The sequence below is a fragment of the Pavona decussata genome, unplaced genomic scaffold (assembly GCF_977016875.1).
Source record: "Pavona decussata unplaced genomic scaffold, jaPavDecu1.1 SCAFFOLD_122, whole genome shotgun sequence".
In the NCBI taxonomy this organism is placed as follows: Eukaryota; Metazoa; Cnidaria; class Anthozoa; order Scleractinia; family Agariciidae; genus Pavona; species Pavona decussata.
In genome coordinates, this window is record NW_028145536.1 from 1,397,501 (window position 1) to 1,418,206 (window position 20,706).

Below are 20,706 nucleotides of genomic sequence, written 5' to 3' on the forward strand. Positions count from 1 at the left end.
ACAATTGTAAAGAGCGGAGAATATATTTTTGGAGGCTTCACCGAAGTTTCATGGAGAAGTAAGATTATTGTTGTATTTGGCGCCGAGAAAATTTTAATAAGGCGTGTTAAAATTTATTAGTATTTTGTATTTTGAAGGTTTTCTGTACAATATCGTTAAAAATAATATCTTTGTAACATTAATTACCGTGACGTTCAAGATGATTGTTTCTAATTTAGTAATAAAGCAGGTTATTTTTCCGTCGATAATTTCCTAACTATCGTGTCAAGGGTATGGCATGACTGACATATCAGGACCTTGTTTCAGGGATCGAATGATTTAATGTTCATAATAATAATATTTAAACAGGAAAGCTCTCTCACCCGTGGGTGATCTACAGAGAGGTCCTGATCCAAAATAACATTAAATTATTAAAGGTCCGTACACAAATGACAAATATTAAAAATACAAAAGTAAACTATAGATCAAAGCAAAATATGCAATTAAAAAGCGATCACCAACAGTGGCAAGAATAAATCCACATCAAAGTGTCACTTTTATTGCTTTTATCGTTTATAAATTTTAAAAGTTCTGCATGGTACTAGCAGCACTTCGGTAAAAGCAAGTCCTGTCTCTTCCGTGTAGCACGACTGAGGTTATAATGTTCTTTCAAACTGAAAAGGGCCCAATTTGGTCGTTTCGTATGTGGCAACATCATCTTCTCTAGAAATGTTGATGTTTTAAATTCTGAAATACGCTCACACAGCTTTTTTGCCATCGATCACCAACCTTCCCAGGCAAAAGCAAATTTCGGGGAATTAATGTAAAGAAATCATTAATATTTAGGCAAAGAGATTCTGAAACCAAAGAAAACATTCCTGCTTACTATAAATTTATATATTTTATCCAAACAAATAATTGGAATAATCATTGTCAGTAGTTTTTTTGCAAAAAGGGGTATATATAATTACCTGGGCGTTCTAAATATCTTTTCTTTTTTAAATTTCATTTTATTATCCTATTAACAGGTGAGCAGCCATATGACTTGAAATGCTAACAAGCATTCCTGTTCAGCATTATCAATCCGCACGGCCTGAAACCAACTATATTACCACTTACGACTGACTACTATGGCTATCCAGCTATGCAGTGTGACAGTGAACACGGACCGACCTTTGGCAGAGATGACCTTCATATATCAGGGAATGCAAACAGGAATAACAATAGTCACAGTTATGATGTAAAGTATATGAAATAATTCATATATGAACTGCGGATATAGATGAAAGTGAGAAGTGATCATCGCAGTGAATTTTCCAATTTATGCAATTGGAAATTGGAAGCCTGAAAAAAATTCAGGCTTTAACGGGATTCGAACCCGTGACCTCCGCGTTACCGGTGCGATGCTCTACCAACTGAGCTATGAAGCCACACATTGGGAGCAAGGTCAATTGTAGGTTCCCATTTTCCCGTGAGAGGAGTGAAACGATGTAAAGTATATGAAATAATTCATATATGAACTGCGGATATAGATGAAAGTGAGAAGTGATCATCGCTGTGAATTTTCCAATTTATGCAATTGGAAATTGCAATTGGAAATTGGAAATGCAATTGGAAATTGGAAGCCTTTTCAGGCTTCCAATTTCCAATTGCATAAATTGGAAAATTCACTGCGATGATCACTTCTCACTTTCATCTATATCCGCAGTTCATATATGAATTATTTCATATACTTTACATCGTTTCACTCCTCTCACGGGAAAATGGGAACCTACAATTGACCTTGCTCCCAATGTGTGGCTTCATAGCTCAGTTGGTAGAGCATCGCACCGGTAACGCGGAGGTCACGGGTTCGAATCCCGTTAAAGCCTGAATTTTCAGGCTTCCAATTTCCAATTGAATAAATTGGAAAATTCACTGCGATGATCACTTCTCACTTTCAGTCACAGTTATCTCGGCTCTTATTCAGCTTATTCACTTCCCCCAGGAAATCAAGTCTCTTCTTTCGCAGGAGATCGAGATTTTACTGTTTCCAATTACGAAGTGTTTCGGCTCGGCGACTGACAACAAACAGCGAAAAGTAGACAATTTACAGTAAACTATGGCGTTTAAAACGTTTCTAATAGACTAAGTCTGAAACAGGTCTTAAAGCGTAGAAAAAGTTTGTTATATTTTCGTCGTAACAAGTTTTACACGAAATACTTGCTTAGATTTTTCCAGAAAAAACGAATTTGCGGTTGTATGTGGCGTTCAGTCGAACCTCCCACCCAACAAATCCTGTTTCATTTTAAAATACATCTTATGGCTCTTTGCTAAAGGTTTTGTTAACTTCCGAGCGTAGCTAGTGCCAGATTTTTCTGTAATGACATTATCTTTAAAGTGTAATTTTGTATCTTATTCTTTCACTAAGTTCTGAATTTAAGTATTTTAATTGATAATGTTCTCCAGAGTTTGTAGTCATTGAGTTCAAGTTCATTGCCTAGCTACAACAAGCTAACATGATATATCTGTTATACTAAGGAAGGCATATGAAAGGAGAGACAGATGTAAGAGCGATACTCAAGGAGGGTCCCAGGGTCGTGTTTTACCAATTGCTTAGTCCAAAGACCATGAGAACGAGTTTGCAAAAACTCGCTATACTCAAGATGGCTTCATTTTACTAAAATTGTAGGAATTATTCGGCTCTCAGGCTGCAGTTATTTTTATTTACTCGGTCCCCTGGGATTACAAATAGTAGGTAAAGAGGAAAAACGAAATGAAGCCTAGAAGTTGTAGTAAAAACATGTCAAGTGTCATCGTAAAGAAACTGCTTAGTGCCGTAAAATGACTGTATCAAAGTAGTGAACATTAGCAGCAGGAGCGGATTGGAACAGTTTCTCAAGATCTATCAGGGAAAACAGTTCACTACCAAGATTTAAATCTGCCATACTTTAATATCTTAGTGAATTAGATCTCTCCAGCCACCGCTGCTCATGTAATTATTACTTATGTTACCAATTCTTTTTATCAACGGTATCCATACTATTAGTTTTACTTTTACTGTTGTATAGGATGATATTTACATCAGTTTACATAGAATATGCATTTTTAATAGCTACACATGGGTGTATAACAGCGTTTACTTTGTTTTCGGTGATCAATCTTGTAGGAAAGGTAAAGATTCATTCGTTCAACATATCGGATGGCCACTTTATAAAGCGATTCGAAATCGCACATAAAATTTTCGTTAACAGCGAGGTCACAATTAAACAAGTGAAAAATGGGAACAGAAAACAAATTCATTGGCCTGTTTTTCCAAAAGCATTTTTGAATACACGCAGAACCAGTAATTTGCCCGCCGGTGGCGCGAGATCACGATCCTTCAAAACACCCTACAATGGTTAGCCACGTGTTTTCAATTTGTTGGTCTTAGGTTCGACTGCTCAGTGATAGGATCATTCAGATTTTCTTTTGCCTAGTATGCCTGTGTCATTCACTGAATAATAAATTATTCTCATTCTATTCGGTTGTTGTTCAAAAGATGGCTTCACCACAACAATAAACCAATCAGATCTCGCACAAACATGTAACCGGCGCTAAGCGCGCGAAAACGCACTCGAGTAAGCAAGTCACGGTTGGTTTTTAATTCAGTCAGTGATGCCCCACTTCTCTCTCCGGTTTTTTTTGTTTTTTTGTTACAATTTTTAAGAGCCCTCTGAACCTTTGAGAGCCCTCTAAAGTATAATACAATCCATCTCATTTCTGAGCAGCTAATAGGGACAGGAGCCCATGGGGAAGACTGTTAGTAATCACTCAAGGGGAAAACGAGAAATAATTGCGTGCACGTGTTTTTCCCCTGGAGGGAGGGCGAGCAGCCCATGCATGCACCACAGTCTTCCAATCTCTTTCTCTCTATCTTTCTTTTTTCTCAGTTTGCAGCTTTTTTTCCTTCTCTGTTTTTCTATTCATTCCTGCATGAAATCTATGTGTCTATGAATCACCAAGAAATGGGACTAAAATAAAGATTAGAAAGGTTTTAGCAATGAAGGAAAACAAAACTTAAATGAAAAAGACTGCAACATAGAATCAGTAACCAGGCGGCCATCCATTCAAGTATTGTAAGTTGTTTCTTGTAGGAGACGAATATTTTCAGCGCCTTGTGATACTTGAGACACCATGATAATCTATCCGGAGAGGGACGGGAAGGTTTTTTTGTGTATCGTGTTTGTACATCTCAGTATAAAGACAGGCTGGCTAAGGCAGCTTTTGATTATTCTTGAACGATGGAACTAAGAGAGGAACGTCACTGTCGTATAACGATGGGCATTCCCGTGCCATTAAGCGACAAAATATTTTCAGTCCAGGTTTGGAAAAAATACCATCATTTAAAATACGCCTACTCCAGTCGAGTGCTTGAAATGTTCGATTTGTTTTCTTTTGTATAGCGATTGTTGCCATATCAAAATCTATATCTCGTTAAGCTTATTAGAAGTGCAAATGATTTAACCGCTGTAATAGAATGCAGGAAATTGATCCGACGCTGAATCCGCCCGAAGAAGGCTTTCTTGCAGTCGCGCTTAGCGCACTTAAGCTTTGCAGTTTAGCGGTTCTGATTTCGTCGCCAGTGGCAGTTTTTTCTTTCATCCTAGTTTTTCCGTGGTCATACAATGTAAGTAACCGTTTACGTCGTTCCTTGTTAGATGTATTTCCTTTGCGTATCTTTTATTTTATCAATCTTTGGTAACTTTTAATTTTGTTAATATTGCAGATTCAACCTATACTTTACATCGTCTCGTAGCGAGAGTCCTTCGAACAGCACAGCTTTGCAGTTTCAGACTGTTTTTTGACCATAGGCCGGTGGAAACGACGAGAAGAGACAACATCACTTCACTGTGAGTTTGATAGGACTTATCGCGGGATAAATACAGGGAAATGTATGGAAATTTCAAAACACGACTGGACGCTTTCTGACACAGGTACTTTCCTCCAATTCCATACACAAAAAATCTCCCCTTCCCTCTCGGAATGGATTACGGTATCATGGCGTCTCTAGTATCACAAGAAACAACTTACAATACTTGAATTGATAACCACCTGGTTACTGATTCTATGTTGCAGTCTTTTTCATTCAAGTTTTGTTGTCCTTCATTGCTAAGACCTTTCCAATCTTTATTTTAGTCCCATTTCTTGGCGATTCATACTCATAGATTCAATGCTGGAATTAATAGAAAAACAGACAAAAGAAAAATTGAAAAAGGAAACAAACACACACAAGAAAAGAAAGAAACTAGAACACGGCGGTGCATGCATGGGCTGCTCGCCCTCCCTCCAGGGTAAAAGCGCGTGCACGCAATTATTTCTCGTCTTCCTCCCTGAGTGATTACCAACAGTCTTCCCCATGGGCTCCTGTCTTCCCCTATTAGTGGCTGCCCAGAAGTGAGATGGATTGTATTACACTTTTGACGGCTCCCACGTTGAAGCTCTTAAAGGCTCGCGATTGCGATTGTAAAAAAAAAAAAAACAAATTTGCAGACAGAAGATCTGACCAGAAAAATAGTGATTGGTGCATACCTCTATAAAATTCCTTCTCCCCCCCCCCCCCCTCCCCTGCCCCGCCGCTTTTGTCTCTATTGTAGGTACAGCTACCGTGACATGATTGTCACAATTTACGTGATCAAGATTGATTGCAGGTCAATGAAAAGTGAAACAGAAACATTTCTTCAGCCCTTGGAAGGAGATGGCCGATAAGACAGACAACCAGGTTCTCACAGACGCTGAAAGCCACATCAAACAAGCTTGGGAATTGTTGCAGAAAGAATCAACAAGGCTTCGGGAAGAAGCAACAAGACTACATCAGGAACGGGAAGAGTTTGACTCCATGTCGAAGAGAGTTGCTGATGTACATTTTTCTGCTACTGTTAAACTGAATGTCGGTGGCCATCACTTCACCACAACAGTGCAAACGCTGACAAAAGATCCAAACTCGATGTTAGCAGCCATGTTTTCTGGGAAGTTTGACACACAGCCTTCTGAAGACGGCTCGTTCTTTATCGACCGAGATGGAACTCACTTCCGCTTTATACTCAACTATCTACGCGATGGCAAATTAATTTTACCAGAAGGAGCAACATTTCACAAGGAACTTGAAGCAGAAGCCACGTTTTACCAGATTCAAGGGATACTGGATGAGTTAAAGCGTATAAAACCACCAATGCCGTTTGAAGAATCAGAGATTTTGACAAATAGAGAGTATCAACAAAAATTGAAAGGCTGGTTGCCTGTGGATTTGAAAGGTGAATGGTGCCTTCTATTCCAAGCTTCTCGAGATGGCTTCACAGCAGAAGCATTTCACTCGAAATGCGATAACAAAGGCCCAACAGTCACAATTGTAAAGAGCGGAGAATATATTTTCGGAGGCTTCACCGAGGTTTCATGGATAAGTAAGATTATTGTTGTGTTTAGCGGGATATTACTAAAATCAGGAACGCGGAACCGGGATCGGGGAACGGGGAACGGGAGTCTGGGAACGAGCGTACTGCGGTAATCCCTATAAGAATTCAAAATAGGCTATTTAATGCAACTTAAAGGGCACCTTTAAGGTTTATCTTAAATTTTTGGCAGATATTCAGGGTTAAGTTTCATAACAGGAATTAAGAATCTCACCTCAGGAAAGACTTGAAGCTTTTGTGAATAATCACCCCCCTTTGTCGAACAGCAAATTAGTTTTAAATTTTAGTCTAAAGTTACCAATTTTCCAATATTCCAAAAGAGGAAGCCAAGATTCAAGGCAAAAACTAAAAATTCTATTCTGAAAATTTCTCTTCTAACGACTCAGTTTTAAATCAGAGATTCAATTAACTGAGGGAAATTGAAACATTCGGCGTATATTTATAAAACATATTAACCACATCATCTTATGGGCCTGTTTTTGTATGCATGGCCTGCGCGTTTAGTGGCACGAGCAACCCACCCGCCTAACCAACTAAGCCTTCGAGGGCAGATGTATTCCAACAGACTGGATTTTCAAAATGGTTTTCCGTTTTTAATGAGAAAATAATAGGGGCATTGATCCAAATTAATCGTGAACTAAATTGATCCCTCAAAACTTTTTCGAATACAATTTGGCGTGGTAAAATGGCCAAAGTTTCTTGGATTTATTTTCGAATTGGTAGGCCTGGGCAAACGTGTGTGCGGCTTGCGTGTCGGCAAAAATTTGCGCGTTTAAAGACTGCCTCATTGGTGTTCAGACTCGATCCGCCGTACCGCCTCGCTACTTATGTGCTGATAATGATAATGAGGTTTATAGGCTACACAAACACCTATATACACAAATTTTACTAAAAGAATGGCTGATTTCAGAAAGGAAAAAATCGTCCAAACAAATGGTAACAACCATTGCAGAAACAGGAATACCGTGCTCTGTGACTCCACCTAGACGACATTCGTCTAGCGTCTAATCAAATGGCGACCTAGCGTTAAAAGCTTCCCTTTCATCTCACTATTAAGCAACTTATTATTATTATTATTATTATTATTATTATTATTATTATTATTATTATTATTATTATCATTATCATTAATTGGTGTTGGAGAGGTACTAAGGAGAATAGTGAGGAAAACGGTCAGCGGTTTCTTAAAGGAGGAAATAAAAATAAGCGGTGGGTCCCCTACAATTTTGCGCTGGTCAAAATGCAGGAGCGGAGGCTGCAATCCATGCAATGAGCCAAGTGTTTGTTGAAGAAGGAACAGATGGAATATTGCTAATTGATGCTAGTAACGCTTTTAAGTAAATGAATAGGTCAGCGGCCTTACACAATATACAGATCATGTGCAAAGAAATGGCGCTCTATGTTATTGGCACATATAGAAGCCCATCTAGACTGTTTATTTGTGGGGGAGGGGAAATACTTTCTCGAGCCGGAGGCACCACACAAGGAGACCCGCTAGCGATGCTATGGTACGCACTTAATCCATCCATAATGTTACAGAATTTGAGGGATCATTGCCCATTGGTTAAACAGGTGTGGCTTGCAGACGACTCAGCTGGACGAAGGAGTATAGTGCAGTTATACAACTGGTACAGGCAATTGACTAAGGAAGGTCAAAAGTTTGGTTACCTTGTGAATGGGACAAAGAGCTGGCTTATTGTGAAGTCGAGGGAACTCACGGAGGAAGCAAAGAGGGTGTTTGGAGAGGACGTCAACATAACGACTGAAGGCCAGCGCCATCTGGGAGCAGTTATTACGTTGCAGGAATACAAAGATCAGTATTGTGAGGAGAAGGTTCGTGCATGGAAAGAGGAAATCTAACGTCTCTCTGAAATAGCGAAGAGCCATCCCCATGCGGCGTATATTGCTTTCACAAAAGGCTACAAGTCGAAGTTCACCTACTTCATGCGCACGATTGAATCGTTTGAAGTTTATTTCGGTCCAATCCAGGAAGTGATTGAAGATTTACTACTCCCAACTTTGTTTGGTCAATCAGAGCCTCTCCCTAACGAGGTGCGCAGACTTGCTACCTTAGCAACTGGTCAAGGGGGTCTACACATTCCTGATCTGAAATCCGAGGAACCACAGCAGTTTGCTGCCTTGAGACTAATAACGACCGCGCACGTAGATTCTATTACTTCACAGAGTTCCATCATGGTGCCGGGAGAAAGATCTACGGAGGAGCTAAAGAGGCATCAACAATCACTTAAGAGAGTAAGTGCCAAAGAGAAAACGAATAGCATTGATTCAAGCCTCTCCCCAGGCCTGCTGCGTGTGGTTAACCAATCGAGGGAAAAGGGCGCAAGTTTTTTGCTGAATGCGATACCTCTCGCAGACAAAGGTCTAGCCCTCAACAAGCAAGAGTTCAGAGACTCGCTACGCTTGCGTTATGACTTGGCCTTAGTCAATTTACCAAGTCATTGCATATGTGGGGATAAATTCACCGTTAGTCACGCCCTCTCTTGAAAAAAGGGGCGTTTGTGGCGTTTGTTAACGACATTCATCGACAAGATCTGCAATAATGTCGAAATCGAACCACGCCTTCAACCCCTGGACAACGAGCGATTTCATTTGAGGAGCGCTGTTACAAGTTCTGAGGCAGGGTTGGACATCAAAGCGGGAGGTTTCTGGGCAAGAGGAGTTACGGCATTTTTTGATGTTAGAGTTACGCACGTCAACTCCAAGTGTTACCAGAGCAAGCCAACATCGGAAGTGTTCAAAGAGCAAGAAGAAGAGAAGAAGCGTAAGTACCAGCAGCGGGTGTTAGATGTAGAAATTAGTTCGTTTACGCCTTTAGTGTTTGGAACCAATAGCGGAATGGGAAACGAGTGTCAGCGGTTCTTAAAGCATCTCGCAGACAAGATAGCTCAGAAAGACACCGAGCCTTATCATGTTGTAATCACTTGGCTCAGGACACAGATCTTGTTTGAACTCTTAAGATCGGTAAATGCATGCGTCAGAGGTTCGCGAACGCCGTTTCGTGGCAAGATAGAACAATCATTAGACTGTGAAATAAATGTCGCTAGTGCGGATATCTGAAATACGTGTCTATATGCTTTTATACTTAAGGCTTTTAATGTACACTGGTTTAGCCGTCATTAGTATGATTCGATTGTATGATCATAATATCTCTGCATAACGGAATTCTTTATTTTATAGAATTTTGAACAACTTTTATTATTAATTATATCTATTTCCTCTTCTTTTATGTAAGGTTAAGTCACTTCTATTTTTTAGAATTTGTGAATGAATAGTGTTTTGATGAATTGATTGGATTTTTTGTAACAGCAGGATGATTGTAAGTAAGATTTTAATTAAGGTTTTGTAATAAAGATTTTATTAATTATTATAATTATTTTTTTTATCGAATTCTTATGCCGATCACCACTGTGCACTCGTTGCCAGACTCCCGTTCCCCGTTCCCCGTTCCCCGTTCCCCGTTCCTGGTATTAGTAACATCCCTTTGTATGGCTCAAGCATTTTGTATTTTGTAGGTTATCTGTACAATATCTTTAAATAATATCTTTGTAACAGTAACTACCGTGACATTCAAGATAATTGTTTCTAATTTAGTTAAGCAGGTTATTTTTCTCGATAATTTCCAAACTATCGTGTTAAGGGTATGGCATGACTGACATATCAGGACCAGGTTTCAGGCGTCGAATAATTTAATGTCCTCAACGGCTGTTCCAAAGCAAAATATGCATTTAAACAACGCTTACCAACAGTTACAAGAATAAATCCACATCAAAGTGTGAATTTTATTGTATTTATCGTTTATGAATTAAGTTCTGCACGGTACTAGCAGCACTTCGGTAAAACCAAGTCAAAACCAAGTCGTGTCACTTCCGTGCAGCACGACTGAGCCGAGTTCTAATATTCTTTCAAACTGAAAAGGGCCCAATTTGGTCGTTTCGTATGTGGCAACATCATCTTCTTTAGAAATGTTGATGTTTTAAATTCTGAAATACGCTCACACAGTTTTTTTTTTTGCCATCGATCACCAACCTTCCTAGGCAAAAGGGAATTTCGGGGAATTTATAAAAAAAGAAATCGTTAGTTTTTAGGGAAACAATTCTGAAAGCAAAGAAAACATCCCTGCTTACTATAAATTTGCATATTTTATCCAAACAAATAATTCGAATGATCGTTGTCAGTAGTTTGTTTGCAAAAAGGACTACAATTACCAGAACGTTCAAAATATATATATTTTTAATTTCGTTTTATCATCCTATTAACAGGTGGGAAGCTAGATTACTTGGAATGCTGCCAAGCGTTCCTGTTCAGCATTATCAACCCGCACGGCCTGGAACCAACTATATTACCACTTAAGACTGCCCTGAGCGATACAGCTATGCACTGTGGCAGTGAACACGGACCGACCTTTGGATGTGGGAACGACCTTCATATTTCAGGGAACGCAAACAGGAATAAAGATAGTTACAGTCTTTTCCACTCTTATTCATGTCCCCCAGGAAAGGAAACCACTTTTTTCACAGGAGCTGAAAATTTTATTGTTTCAAATTACGAAGTGTTTGGACTCGGTGAATGACAATAAACAGCGGAAACTGGACAATTTACAGTAAACTGTGGTGTTTAAAACGTTTTTACGAGAGACTTAGTCTGAAATAGGTCTTCAAGCGTAGAAAAAGTTTGTAATATTTTCTTTGTAACAAGTTTTACACGAAATACTTTTTTAGATTTTTCAGAAAAAAAAAAAATGAATTTGCGGATGTATGTGGTGTTCAGTCGAACCTCCCATTCAACATGTCCTGTTTTATTTTATAACACATAGTAGGGCCGGTCGTTAAAGGTTTTGTTCACTGTTGAGCGTAGCTAGTGCCATATTTTTCTGTAATGACATTATCTTTAAAGTGTAATTTTGTATCTTGTTCTCTCGCTAAGTTCTGAACTTAAGTATTTTAATTGATAATGTTCCCCAAAGTTTGCAGTGAGTCATTGAGTTCAAGTTGATTGCCTAGTTAAATACAAAGTAACATGATATATCTGTCATACTAAGGAAGGCTTATGAACGGAAAGACGGATGTAGGAGCGATACTCAGGGAGGGTCCCAGGGTCATTTCTTACCAATTGCTTAGTCCAAAGACCATCGGGACGAGTTTGCAAAAACTTGCTATATTCAAGATGGCTTCATTTGACTAAAATTGTAGGAATTATTCGGGTCTTAGTTTTGTTATAAAGGCTACAGATATTTTTATTTACTCGGTCGCCTGGGATTACAAATAGTAAGTAAGGAGGGAAAATGAAATGAAGCGTAGTAGTTGTAGTAAAATCATGTCATCGTAAAGAAACTGCTCAGTGCCGTAAAATGAATGTATTAAAGTAGTGAACATTAGCAGCAGCAACGGATTGGAACAGTTTCCTAAGATCTATCAGGGAAATCAGTTCACTACCAAGGTTTAAATCTGCCATATTTGTATATCTCAGTGAATTAGATCTCTCCAGCCTCCGCGGCTGATCATGTAATTAGTATTTTTGTTACCATTTCTTTTCATCTCACATTTTAATATGTCCGTACTCCTATGATTAGTTTTACTGTTATAAATAAATAGTCTTTTAAGCTTAAACATATTTACACCAGTTTACATAGAATATGCATTTTTAATAGGTATACATGGGTGTATGCCAATGTTTACTTTGTATTCGGTGATCAATCTTGTAGGAAAGAAAAAGATTCATTCACTCAACATATGATGGCCAGTTTAAAAAGCGATTCCAAATCGTACTTAAAATTCTTGTTAACAACGTGGTCACAATTAAACAAATAACAAAATGGAACAGAAAAAAAATCCCTTGGCCTGTTGTTCCCAAAAGCATTTTTGAATACACGCAAAACCAGTAATTTGCCCGTCGATCATGGCAATGGTTCGCCACGTGTTTGCATTTTGTTTGGCTTAGGTTCCTCAGTGATAGGAGCACTCGGATTTCCTTTTCCCTTGTATGCCTGTGTCATTCACTGAATAATACATCATTCTCATTCTATTCGGTTGTTGCTCAAAAGATGGCTCCACCACAACAGTGCTAACTCTAAGAAATGGAGCAACAAAATATTTTTAGTCCAGGTTTGAAAAAAATACCATCATTTAAAATACGTCTACTCCAGTCGAGTGCTTGAAATGATCGATTTGTTTTCTTTTGTATAGCGATTGTTGCCATATCACAATCTATATCACGTTAAGCTTATTGGAAGTGCAAATGATTTAACTGCTGTAATAGACCAGCAAATAGATCCGACGCTGAAGCCATCCGAAGAAGCTGGAGTTGGCGCTGATCAAGTAATGTTTGGAAAAAATTCTTTCTTTTGTCTGCTTCTCCCGTTTTAAATCAGTATCTGACTTGGAACATCTGTCATCGATTTCAATATACAGTTGCAATCCAACAGCAACCCAATAAACTAGGCTTTTTTTCAAAGCCCAAATTATGACCATTCCAGTCACAGTTAACTATGTGGGGGAAGTTTTCGCCTCTTTCCCTGTGGGGAGAGTCAGCTTTTTGTCGTGTTTTGCTACTAGCAAGGAGTGGAAAGAGTTTGCAGCGCCCTTACATAACCAGCTGTATAGGGTCTGTATGCGAATTTGAAAAACAATGCTATTGTACTTTCGGCCCAGTGATTGGCCAGTAGTTCAAATCTCCTAGCAACGGTTAAATCGTTTCCCTCTCAGTCGGTTTATGGGATAACATCATGCACTTAGCCACCGCGTCTTGGCTCCGAAGAAAACGCTTGGTTACCTAGACATTGGGAATACTTTCGTCAAAGACTGAAAGGACTGTCTAGGATCTAAGTGTGACATTTTTGCTAATTACCTTGTTTGTTCCGCTACGCATCCGTGTTTTTTCTTTCTTGTAAATATTTTGCGTTATGTTTCACTTGTTCATTAGTGTCTTTTGTGCGTTTCTTTTCATTTTCGTCGTTTTCTGTTCACAATTTCTCGCTATATATATATACACTACTTCAATTAACGTTGTCGGATCAAAATCAAGCTAAAAGACAAGACCGCAATGTTTTGTGGGATTATTTCTTATGAATAATTTCATCAAAATCATCCCTGCACGTGAAGGTTATTGTACTGCTAATTACAACCTATTGTTTTCTCCGGGCATGACTGATTTTGATGAATTTATTTATAAAAATCCCACGTGTACTTTCGGTCTTGTCTTTTAGCTTCATGCTTTGAACCGACAACGTTAATTGAAATAGCTGCATATATACATGTCAGGTTCCGGAACAATACAGGATTTTTTCCAGTCGCGCTTAGCGCAGTTAAGCTTTGCAGTTCGTCCGTTCTGACTTCTTCGCCAGTGGCAGTTTTCTTTCGTCCAAGTTATTCCGCGGTCTTGCAACTGAAGTAATCGTTTACGTCGTTTCTTGTTAGATGTATTATTTCCTTTGCGTATCTTTTATTTTATCAACCTTTGGTAAGTTTTAATTTCGTTTATATTACAGATTCAACCTACACTTTACATCGTCTCGTAGCGAAAGTCCTTCAGACAGCACAGCTTTGCAGTTTCAGACTGTTTGTTGACGAGTGTGAGGGGTAGAAACGACGAGAAAAAACAACATTACTTCACTGTGAGTTTAATAGGCCTTATCACCTTTTTTTCGACGCCATTTTGACGAGTAGGCAAACAACCTGCAAACACGTCTTGACATTACAGTGTTTGTAAGGAAATCCGATGTCAAATAACTTTCAGAAAACATCGCTTCTAAAAAATTCATGAATTGGAAACTTTAGGTACTATGGAAAGGATTTTACAGAAATGACTGAGGAATGTAGCTGTGCTAGAAAGCATCTAGTTGCGTTTTGACTTTTCCATACATTTGTCTGTATAGCGAACCAGCCGTGAATTGCTACTAAAAATAGTTCGCGGGAAAAAATACAGGGAAATGTATGGAAAGCTCATAACACGACTGGACGCTTTCTGACACAGCTACCTCCCTCAAGTAAGGGGTGTTGGGATGGAGTTTGCAGCGCTCTTACTGGCCTCCCACGCAGTCCTTTTTTAGGGAACTCGTATTACCTACGTGGGGAGGAGGTAATACGATGGATCGTATATTTCATCTTACCTGATTTTCTCAAGCTTCCATCGATGCTCGTCACTCGATGAATAGTTTGTTACAGTTGCGAGCACTGTATGACCCTGCATGTGAAATCATGCATTAGGCATTTTCCTTTTAATATTAAAAATAAGTATAATCCGCACACACGAAGAATGTCTTATTTAAATTGATTCATGCGTCTGACGCACTTTGTGAGTAAGCCCTTATTTTGACCGCTTCCACGAAGCACTAGTTCATCCGTCGTGTACCGGTTTTCATATTAGAGGCGCATATTAAATCCCGCCAACTCATATTAAATACCTATTTGCTTTAATGTCCATCGTTATACCACCGTGAAGTTCGTCTCTTAGTTCCGTCGTTCAAGAATAAGCATGCCAACACGATACACAAAAAATCTTCCCTTCCCTCTCCGGATAGATTATCATGGTGTCTCTAGTATCCGGCAAGGCGCTGAAAAGAAACAACTTACATACTTGAATAGACGACCGCCCGGGTAACTGATTCCATATTGTTCTATGTTTTCTTGTCCTTCATTTCTTCGACTTTTGCAATCTTTATTTTAGTCCCATTTCTCGGCGATTCATATTCATAGATTCAATGCTGGAATTAATAGAAAAAAAGACAAAGGAAAAAATTGAAGAAAGAAACAAACACACATACACACAAAAAAGAAAGAATCTGGAAGACTGTGGTGTATGCATGGGGTAAAAATATGCACGGCGAATTATTTCTCTTTTTCCCCCTGCGCGATTACTAACAGTCTTCCTCTTGGGCTCCTGTCCCTATTAGCTGCCCAGAAGCGAGATGGATTGTATTACACTTGAGGGCTCTCACGTTGAAGCTCTTAAACACTCTCGGATTGCAATTGTAAAAAGACATAATTGCAGACAGAAGATCTGACTAGAATAATGGGGATTGGCGCATACCTCTATCTACCCTCCCCTCCCTCCCCGCCGCCTTTGTCTCTATTGTAAGTACTCTTCCGTGACACGATTGTCACAATTCACGTGATCAAGACCGATTTTGGTTCACGTTTAAGCAATACGATTGAAAAGTGAAAGCAACATTTCTTCTGCCCTTGGAAGGAAACGGCAAATAAAACAGACAACCAGGTTCTCACAGACGCTGAAAGCCACATCAAACAAGCTTTCCAATTCTTTCAGCAAGAGGGAACAAGGCTTCGGCAAGAAGAAACAAGGTTACATCAGGAACAGGAAAAATTCCACTCCAATGATGTCGACGAGAGCCGCTGATGTCACCTATGATCTACATTTTTCTGCCACTGTTAAACTTAATGTCGGTGGCCATCACTTCACCACAACAGTGCAAACGCTGACAAAAGATTCAAACTCGATGTTAGCAGCCATGTTTTCTGGGAAGTTTGACACACAGCGTTCTGAAGACGGCTCGTTCTTTATCGACCGAGATGGAACTCACTTCCGCTTTATACTCAACTACCTACGCGATGGCAAATTAATTTTGCCAGAAGGAGCAACATTTCACAAGGAACTTGAAGCAGAAGCCACGTTTTACCAGATTCAAGGGATACTGGATGAGTTAAAGCGTATAAAAGCATCAATGCCGTTTAAAGAGTCAGAGATTTTGACAAATAGAGAGCATCAATTAATATTGAAAGGCTGGTTGCCTGTGGATTTGAAAGGTGAATGGCGCCTTCTTTTCCAAGCTTCTCGAGATGGCTTCGCAGCAGAAGCATTTCACTCGAAGTGCGATCACAAAGGCCCCACAGTCACAATTGTAAAGAGCAGACACTATATTTTTGGAGGCTTCACCGAGGTTTCATGGACAAGTAAGATTATTGTTGTATTTAGCGAGCAAATTTTAATTAGGCGTGTTAAAACTTTGCACGCCTCAAGCATTTTGTATTTTGTAGGTTATCTGTACAGTATCTTCAGATAATATCGGATCTCTTTTGTAACATTAATACTGTGACGTTCAAGATAACTGTTTTTAATTTAGTTAAACAGGTTATTTTTCTCGATAATTTCCTAACTGTCGTGTCCAAAGTATGGCATAACTGTACATATCAGGACCTGGTTAAAAGGGGCGTCGAATGATTTAATGTTCTCAACAGCTGTTCCAAAGCAAAATATGCATTTAAACAACGCTTACCAACAGTTGCAAGAATAAATCCACATCGAAGTGTCAATTTTATTGCATTTATCGTTCATGAATTAAGTTTTGCACGGTCCTAGCAGCACTTCGGTAATCCAAGTCGTGTCTCTTCCGTGTAGCACGACTGAGGTTATGATGTTCTTTCAAACTGAAAAGGGCTTATATGGTCACTTCGTATATGGGAACATCATCTTGTTTAGAAATGTTGATGTTTTAAATTCTGAAATACTCTCACACAGCTTTTTTGCCATCGATCACCAACCTTCCCAGACAAAAGCAAATTTCGGGGAATTAATACAAAGAAATCATTAGTTTTTAGGGAAAGAAATTCTGAAACCAAAGAAAACTTCCCTGCTTACTGTAAATTTGTATATTTTATCCAAACAAATAATTGTAATGATTGTTGTCAGTAGTTTGTTTGCAAAAACGAGTACAATGACCGGAGCGTTCTCAATATATATTTTTTGTAACTTTCATTTTATTATCATTTTATACTTTCATTTTATTATTTTTATCATTTATCATTTAAATTTCGGGGAATTAATATAAAGAAACTGATTAGTTTTTAGGGAAAGAAATTCTGAAACCAAAGGAAACATCCCTGCGTACTATAAATTTGTATATTCTATCCAACAAATAATTGGAATGATCGTTGTCAGTAGTTTGTTTGCAAAACGAGTACAATGACCGGAGTGTTCTCAATATATATTTTTTGTAACTTTCATTTTATTATCCTATTAACAGGTGGGCAGCCAGGTTACTTGGACTGCTCTCAAGCGTTCCTGTTCAGCATTATCAACACGCACGGCCTGAAACCAATTATATTACCACTTAAGACTGCCCTGAGCGATACAGCCATACACTGTGACAGTGAACACGGACCGACCTTTGGCAGAGGGCCTGAGCACGACCTTTATATATCAGGGAATGCAAACAGGAATGAGAATAGTCACAGTAATCTCCACTCTTATTCATGTCCCCAAGGAATGGGCAGTTTTTTCACAGGAGCTCAACATTTCACTGTTTTAAATTACGAAGTATTTGGACTCGGCGACTGTCAAGTAGACAATTTACGGTAAACTGTGGTGTTTAGAACGTTTCTAAGAGACTAAGTCAGAAACTGGTCTTTAAGCGTAGAAAAAGTTTGTAATATTTTTCTCGTAACAAGTTTACACGAAATACTTGCTTAGATTTTTCCAGAAAAAACGAATTTGAGGTTGTATGTGGTGTTCAGTCGAACCTCCCATGCAACAAATCCTGTTTCATTTTTAAATACATTGTATGGCCGTTTCATTAAAGGTTTTGTTCACTTTCGAGCGTAGCTAGTGTCAGATTTTTCTGTAATGACATTATCTTTAAAGTGTAATTTTGTATCTTATTCTTTCGCTTAGTTCTGAATTTAAGTATTTTAATTGATAATGTTCCCCAGAGTTTGTAGTCATTGAGTTCAAGTTCATTGCCTAGCTACAACAAGCTAACATGATATATCTGTTATACTAAGGAAGGCTTATGAAAGGAGAGACAGATGTAAGAGCGATACTCAAGGAGGGTCCCAGGGTCGTGTTTTACCAATTGCTTAGTCCAAAGACCATGGGAACGAGTTTGCAAAAACTCGCTATACTCAAGATGGCTTTATTTTACTAAAATTGTAGGAATTATTCGGGTCTCAGGCTGCAGTTATTTTTATTTACTCGGTCCCCTGGGATTACAAATAGTAGGTAAAAGGGGAAAAACGAAATGAAGCCTAGAAGTTGTAGTAAAAACATTTCAAGTGTCATCGTAAAGAAACTGCTTAGTGCCGTAAAATGACTGTATTAAAGTAGTGAACATTAGCAGCAGGAGCGGATTGGAACAGTTTCTCAAGATCTATCAGGGAAATCAGTTCACTACCAAGGTTTAAATCTGCCATATTTTAATATCTTAGTGAATTAGATCTCTCCAGCCACCGCTGCTCATGTCATTATTACTTATGTTAAGTTACCAATTCTTTTTATCAACGGTATCCATACTATTAGTTTTACTGTTATTAATAGTTAGTCTTTCAAGCCTTTAACTGTTATATAGGATGATATTTACATCCGTTTACATAGAATATGCATTTTTAATAGCTACACATGGGAGTATACCAGCGTTCACTTTGTATTCGGTGATCAATCTTGTAGAAAAGGAAAAGATTCATTCACTCAACATATGATGGCCAGTTTAAAAAGCGATTCCAAATCGCACTTAAAATTTTCGTTAACCACGTGGTCACAGTTAAAAAATAATAAAATGGAACAGAAAACAAATCCCTTGGCCTGTTGTTCCCAAAAGCATTTATGAACACACGCAAAACCAGTAATTTGCCTGCCAATGGCGCGAGATCACGATCCTTCAAAACACCCCTCTATTGTTAGCCAAGTGTTTACAATTTGTTGGTCTTAGGTTCGACTGCTCAGTGATAGGAGCACTCGGATTTCCTTTGGCCTTGTATGCCTGTGTCATTCACTGAGTAATACATTATTCTCATTCTATTCTGTTGTTGTTCAAAAGATGGCTTCACCAAAGCAGTGCAAACTCTGAGAAACGTTACTCGCCATGTTTTCTTTTTTAAAGTTTAACATGTAGCCTTCTGAAGACGGTTCGTTTTTTATCGAACGAGATGAAATCCACTTTCTTTTGTACTCGAGAATTTTGGGTAATTATCGACCCAGATTACGCTTCCAAACCCAAAGCAATTACTTGGCTAACCACAACAGGTGTAAACAGAGCAATAAACCAATCAGATGTCGAAGCACATACATGTAACCGGCGCTAAGTGCGCAAAAACGCAGTCAGTGATGCCCCACTTAAGCAATAGTTAATTGCTTGTGCCCCAAGGTGGACGATTCCAATTGATGAAAACTCCCTACAACTTTGCCTCATATTAAAACGCTAGTGAGAAATTAATCTCTGTCTAGTCATTTGATTTGCATTGGCTTGTAAATACCAACATTCTCTTTAAATCTTCTTGATTAACAAAATGGGGACCTTACGCAAAGACCACGGCGGTGGCAACGAGAACGTCAAAAAACAAAAGGTTAATGAGCAAAACAATGGCTCTGGACGAGAGTAAAAAATTTAACAACATTTCTTTGTCCATCCTCTGCATTCAAAACAACACCCTGAAATGACCAAAGACAAAGCTCTGTGCTCGCAAGGCACTGCCGCTAGCAAATTCTAAAGTTTCTGGAGATAAATCCTTTGCAGACGACTTAAATAAAACGGGGTATTGAAAGTTGTAGAGTAGCCTTGTTGATACGATCTTCTGAGACTAAGCCTTTGTTCTAAGATTTGTATCACATCACTTTTTTTAGTAAGTTAAAAGTCCTCCTCACACCACCGGATTTTTGTCTAAGTCAGAAGTTCGCCTCAGAATTTTTTTTTAATTTTATTTTATTAGACTTCGCCTTCTAAAATAATACTATAAGCAGAACATGACAATGTAAACAGAAAATAAAAAAGTACTGGGTTAAGGTAGGGTGACCACAACAGCTAGCGCCAATTACCCAAGGGCCCAAGATTAAAAAAGCTCTAAACACTCGAATAAGATAGCAAAATATAGTAAACTAATAACAACACGAAATGGGCTCTAAGTCAAAAATCCTCCTCACATCTCAACACACAACAGTGATTTTTTTCTTTCTTTCTCTAAACTTGGACTTGCTGTTAATTATCAGGTGATTATGTTACTGGATAATTCGGATACACTGCACAAGTTAAACAGGTTGGGATGGTCACGGAATAATAAAGACAACTTGAATATTTGCTTCTAGGTGACGTACTTATTGGCGTTACGTTGTCAAGATGTCTCACATGATAAACAGCGTTAGCTCAGCATTCGCTTCAACCGAGTTTCAGATAATTAACAAAGTTCTTAGTTGTTGTTGTTGATGATGTTGAAGTTGTAAAAGATGCTAAAACAGAAGAGAAAACAGAAGAGCACTCAGACTATGACGCTTTACTTTAGCATGGACTTAATGTACACTTTATGTTTTTACTTCCTGAGAAAATTCACCTGAAAAACAA

At 38.7% G+C, this 20,706-nt stretch overlaps 3 protein-coding genes across 3 annotated transcripts; all 3 read left to right on the plus strand.

The window, feature by feature from the left end:
* The first annotated feature begins 5,659 nt into the window (after window positions 1-5,659).
* Window positions 5,660-11,331, plus strand: LOC146469566 (BTB/POZ domain-containing adapter for CUL3-mediated RhoA degradation protein 3-like). The gene is made up of 2 exons (XM_085123215.1): window positions 5,660-6,398; window positions 10,688-11,331. The coding sequence occupies exons 1-2, from the start codon at window positions 5,696-5,698 to the stop codon at window positions 10,996-10,998; spliced, it is 1,014 nt and encodes a 337-aa protein (XP_084979341.1). The 5' UTR covers window positions 5,660-5,695; the 3' UTR covers window positions 10,999-11,331.
* On the plus strand, window positions 7,797-8,481 carry LOC146469567 (uncharacterized). The gene has a single exon (XM_085123106.1). It carries the CDS (start codon window positions 7,797-7,799, stop codon window positions 8,265-8,267), a length of 471 nt encoding a protein of 156 aa, XP_084979232.1. The 3' UTR covers window positions 8,268-8,481.
* A 4,226-nt stretch (window positions 11,332-15,557) lies between the features above and the next one.
* On the plus strand, window positions 15,558-18,947 carry LOC146469568 (uncharacterized). Its single transcript, XM_085123220.1, has 2 exons — window positions 15,558-16,333; window positions 17,404-18,947. Exons 1-2 carry the CDS (start codon window positions 15,757-15,759, stop codon window positions 17,736-17,738), a joined length of 912 nt encoding a protein of 303 aa, XP_084979346.1. The 5' UTR covers window positions 15,558-15,756; the 3' UTR covers window positions 17,739-18,947.
* Window positions 18,948-20,706: the final 1,759 nt, after the last annotated feature.

What these genes read in the sequence shown, in the direction of transcription:
- LOC146469566 (XM_085123215.1), top strand. Translation starts at nt 5,696, where the DNA reads ATGGCCGATAAGACAGACAACCAGGTTCTCACAGACGCTGAAAGCCAC. An exon ending in CACCGAGGTTTCATGGATAA is followed by an intron (nt 6,399 to 10,687) that starts GTAAGATTATTG and finishes TCCTATTAACAG; the next exon opens with GTGGGAAGCTAGATTACTTG.
- LOC146469567 (XM_085123106.1), top strand. Translation starts at nt 7,797, where the DNA reads ATGGCGCTCTATGTTATTGGCACATATAGAAGCCCATCTAGACTGTTT.
- LOC146469568 (XM_085123220.1), top strand. Translation starts at nt 15,757, where the DNA reads ATGATGTCGACGAGAGCCGCTGATGTCACCTATGATCTACATTTTTCT. An exon ending in CACCGAGGTTTCATGGACAA is followed by an intron (nt 16,334 to 17,403) that starts GTAAGATTATTG and finishes TCCTATTAACAG; the next exon opens with GTGGGCAGCCAGGTTACTTG.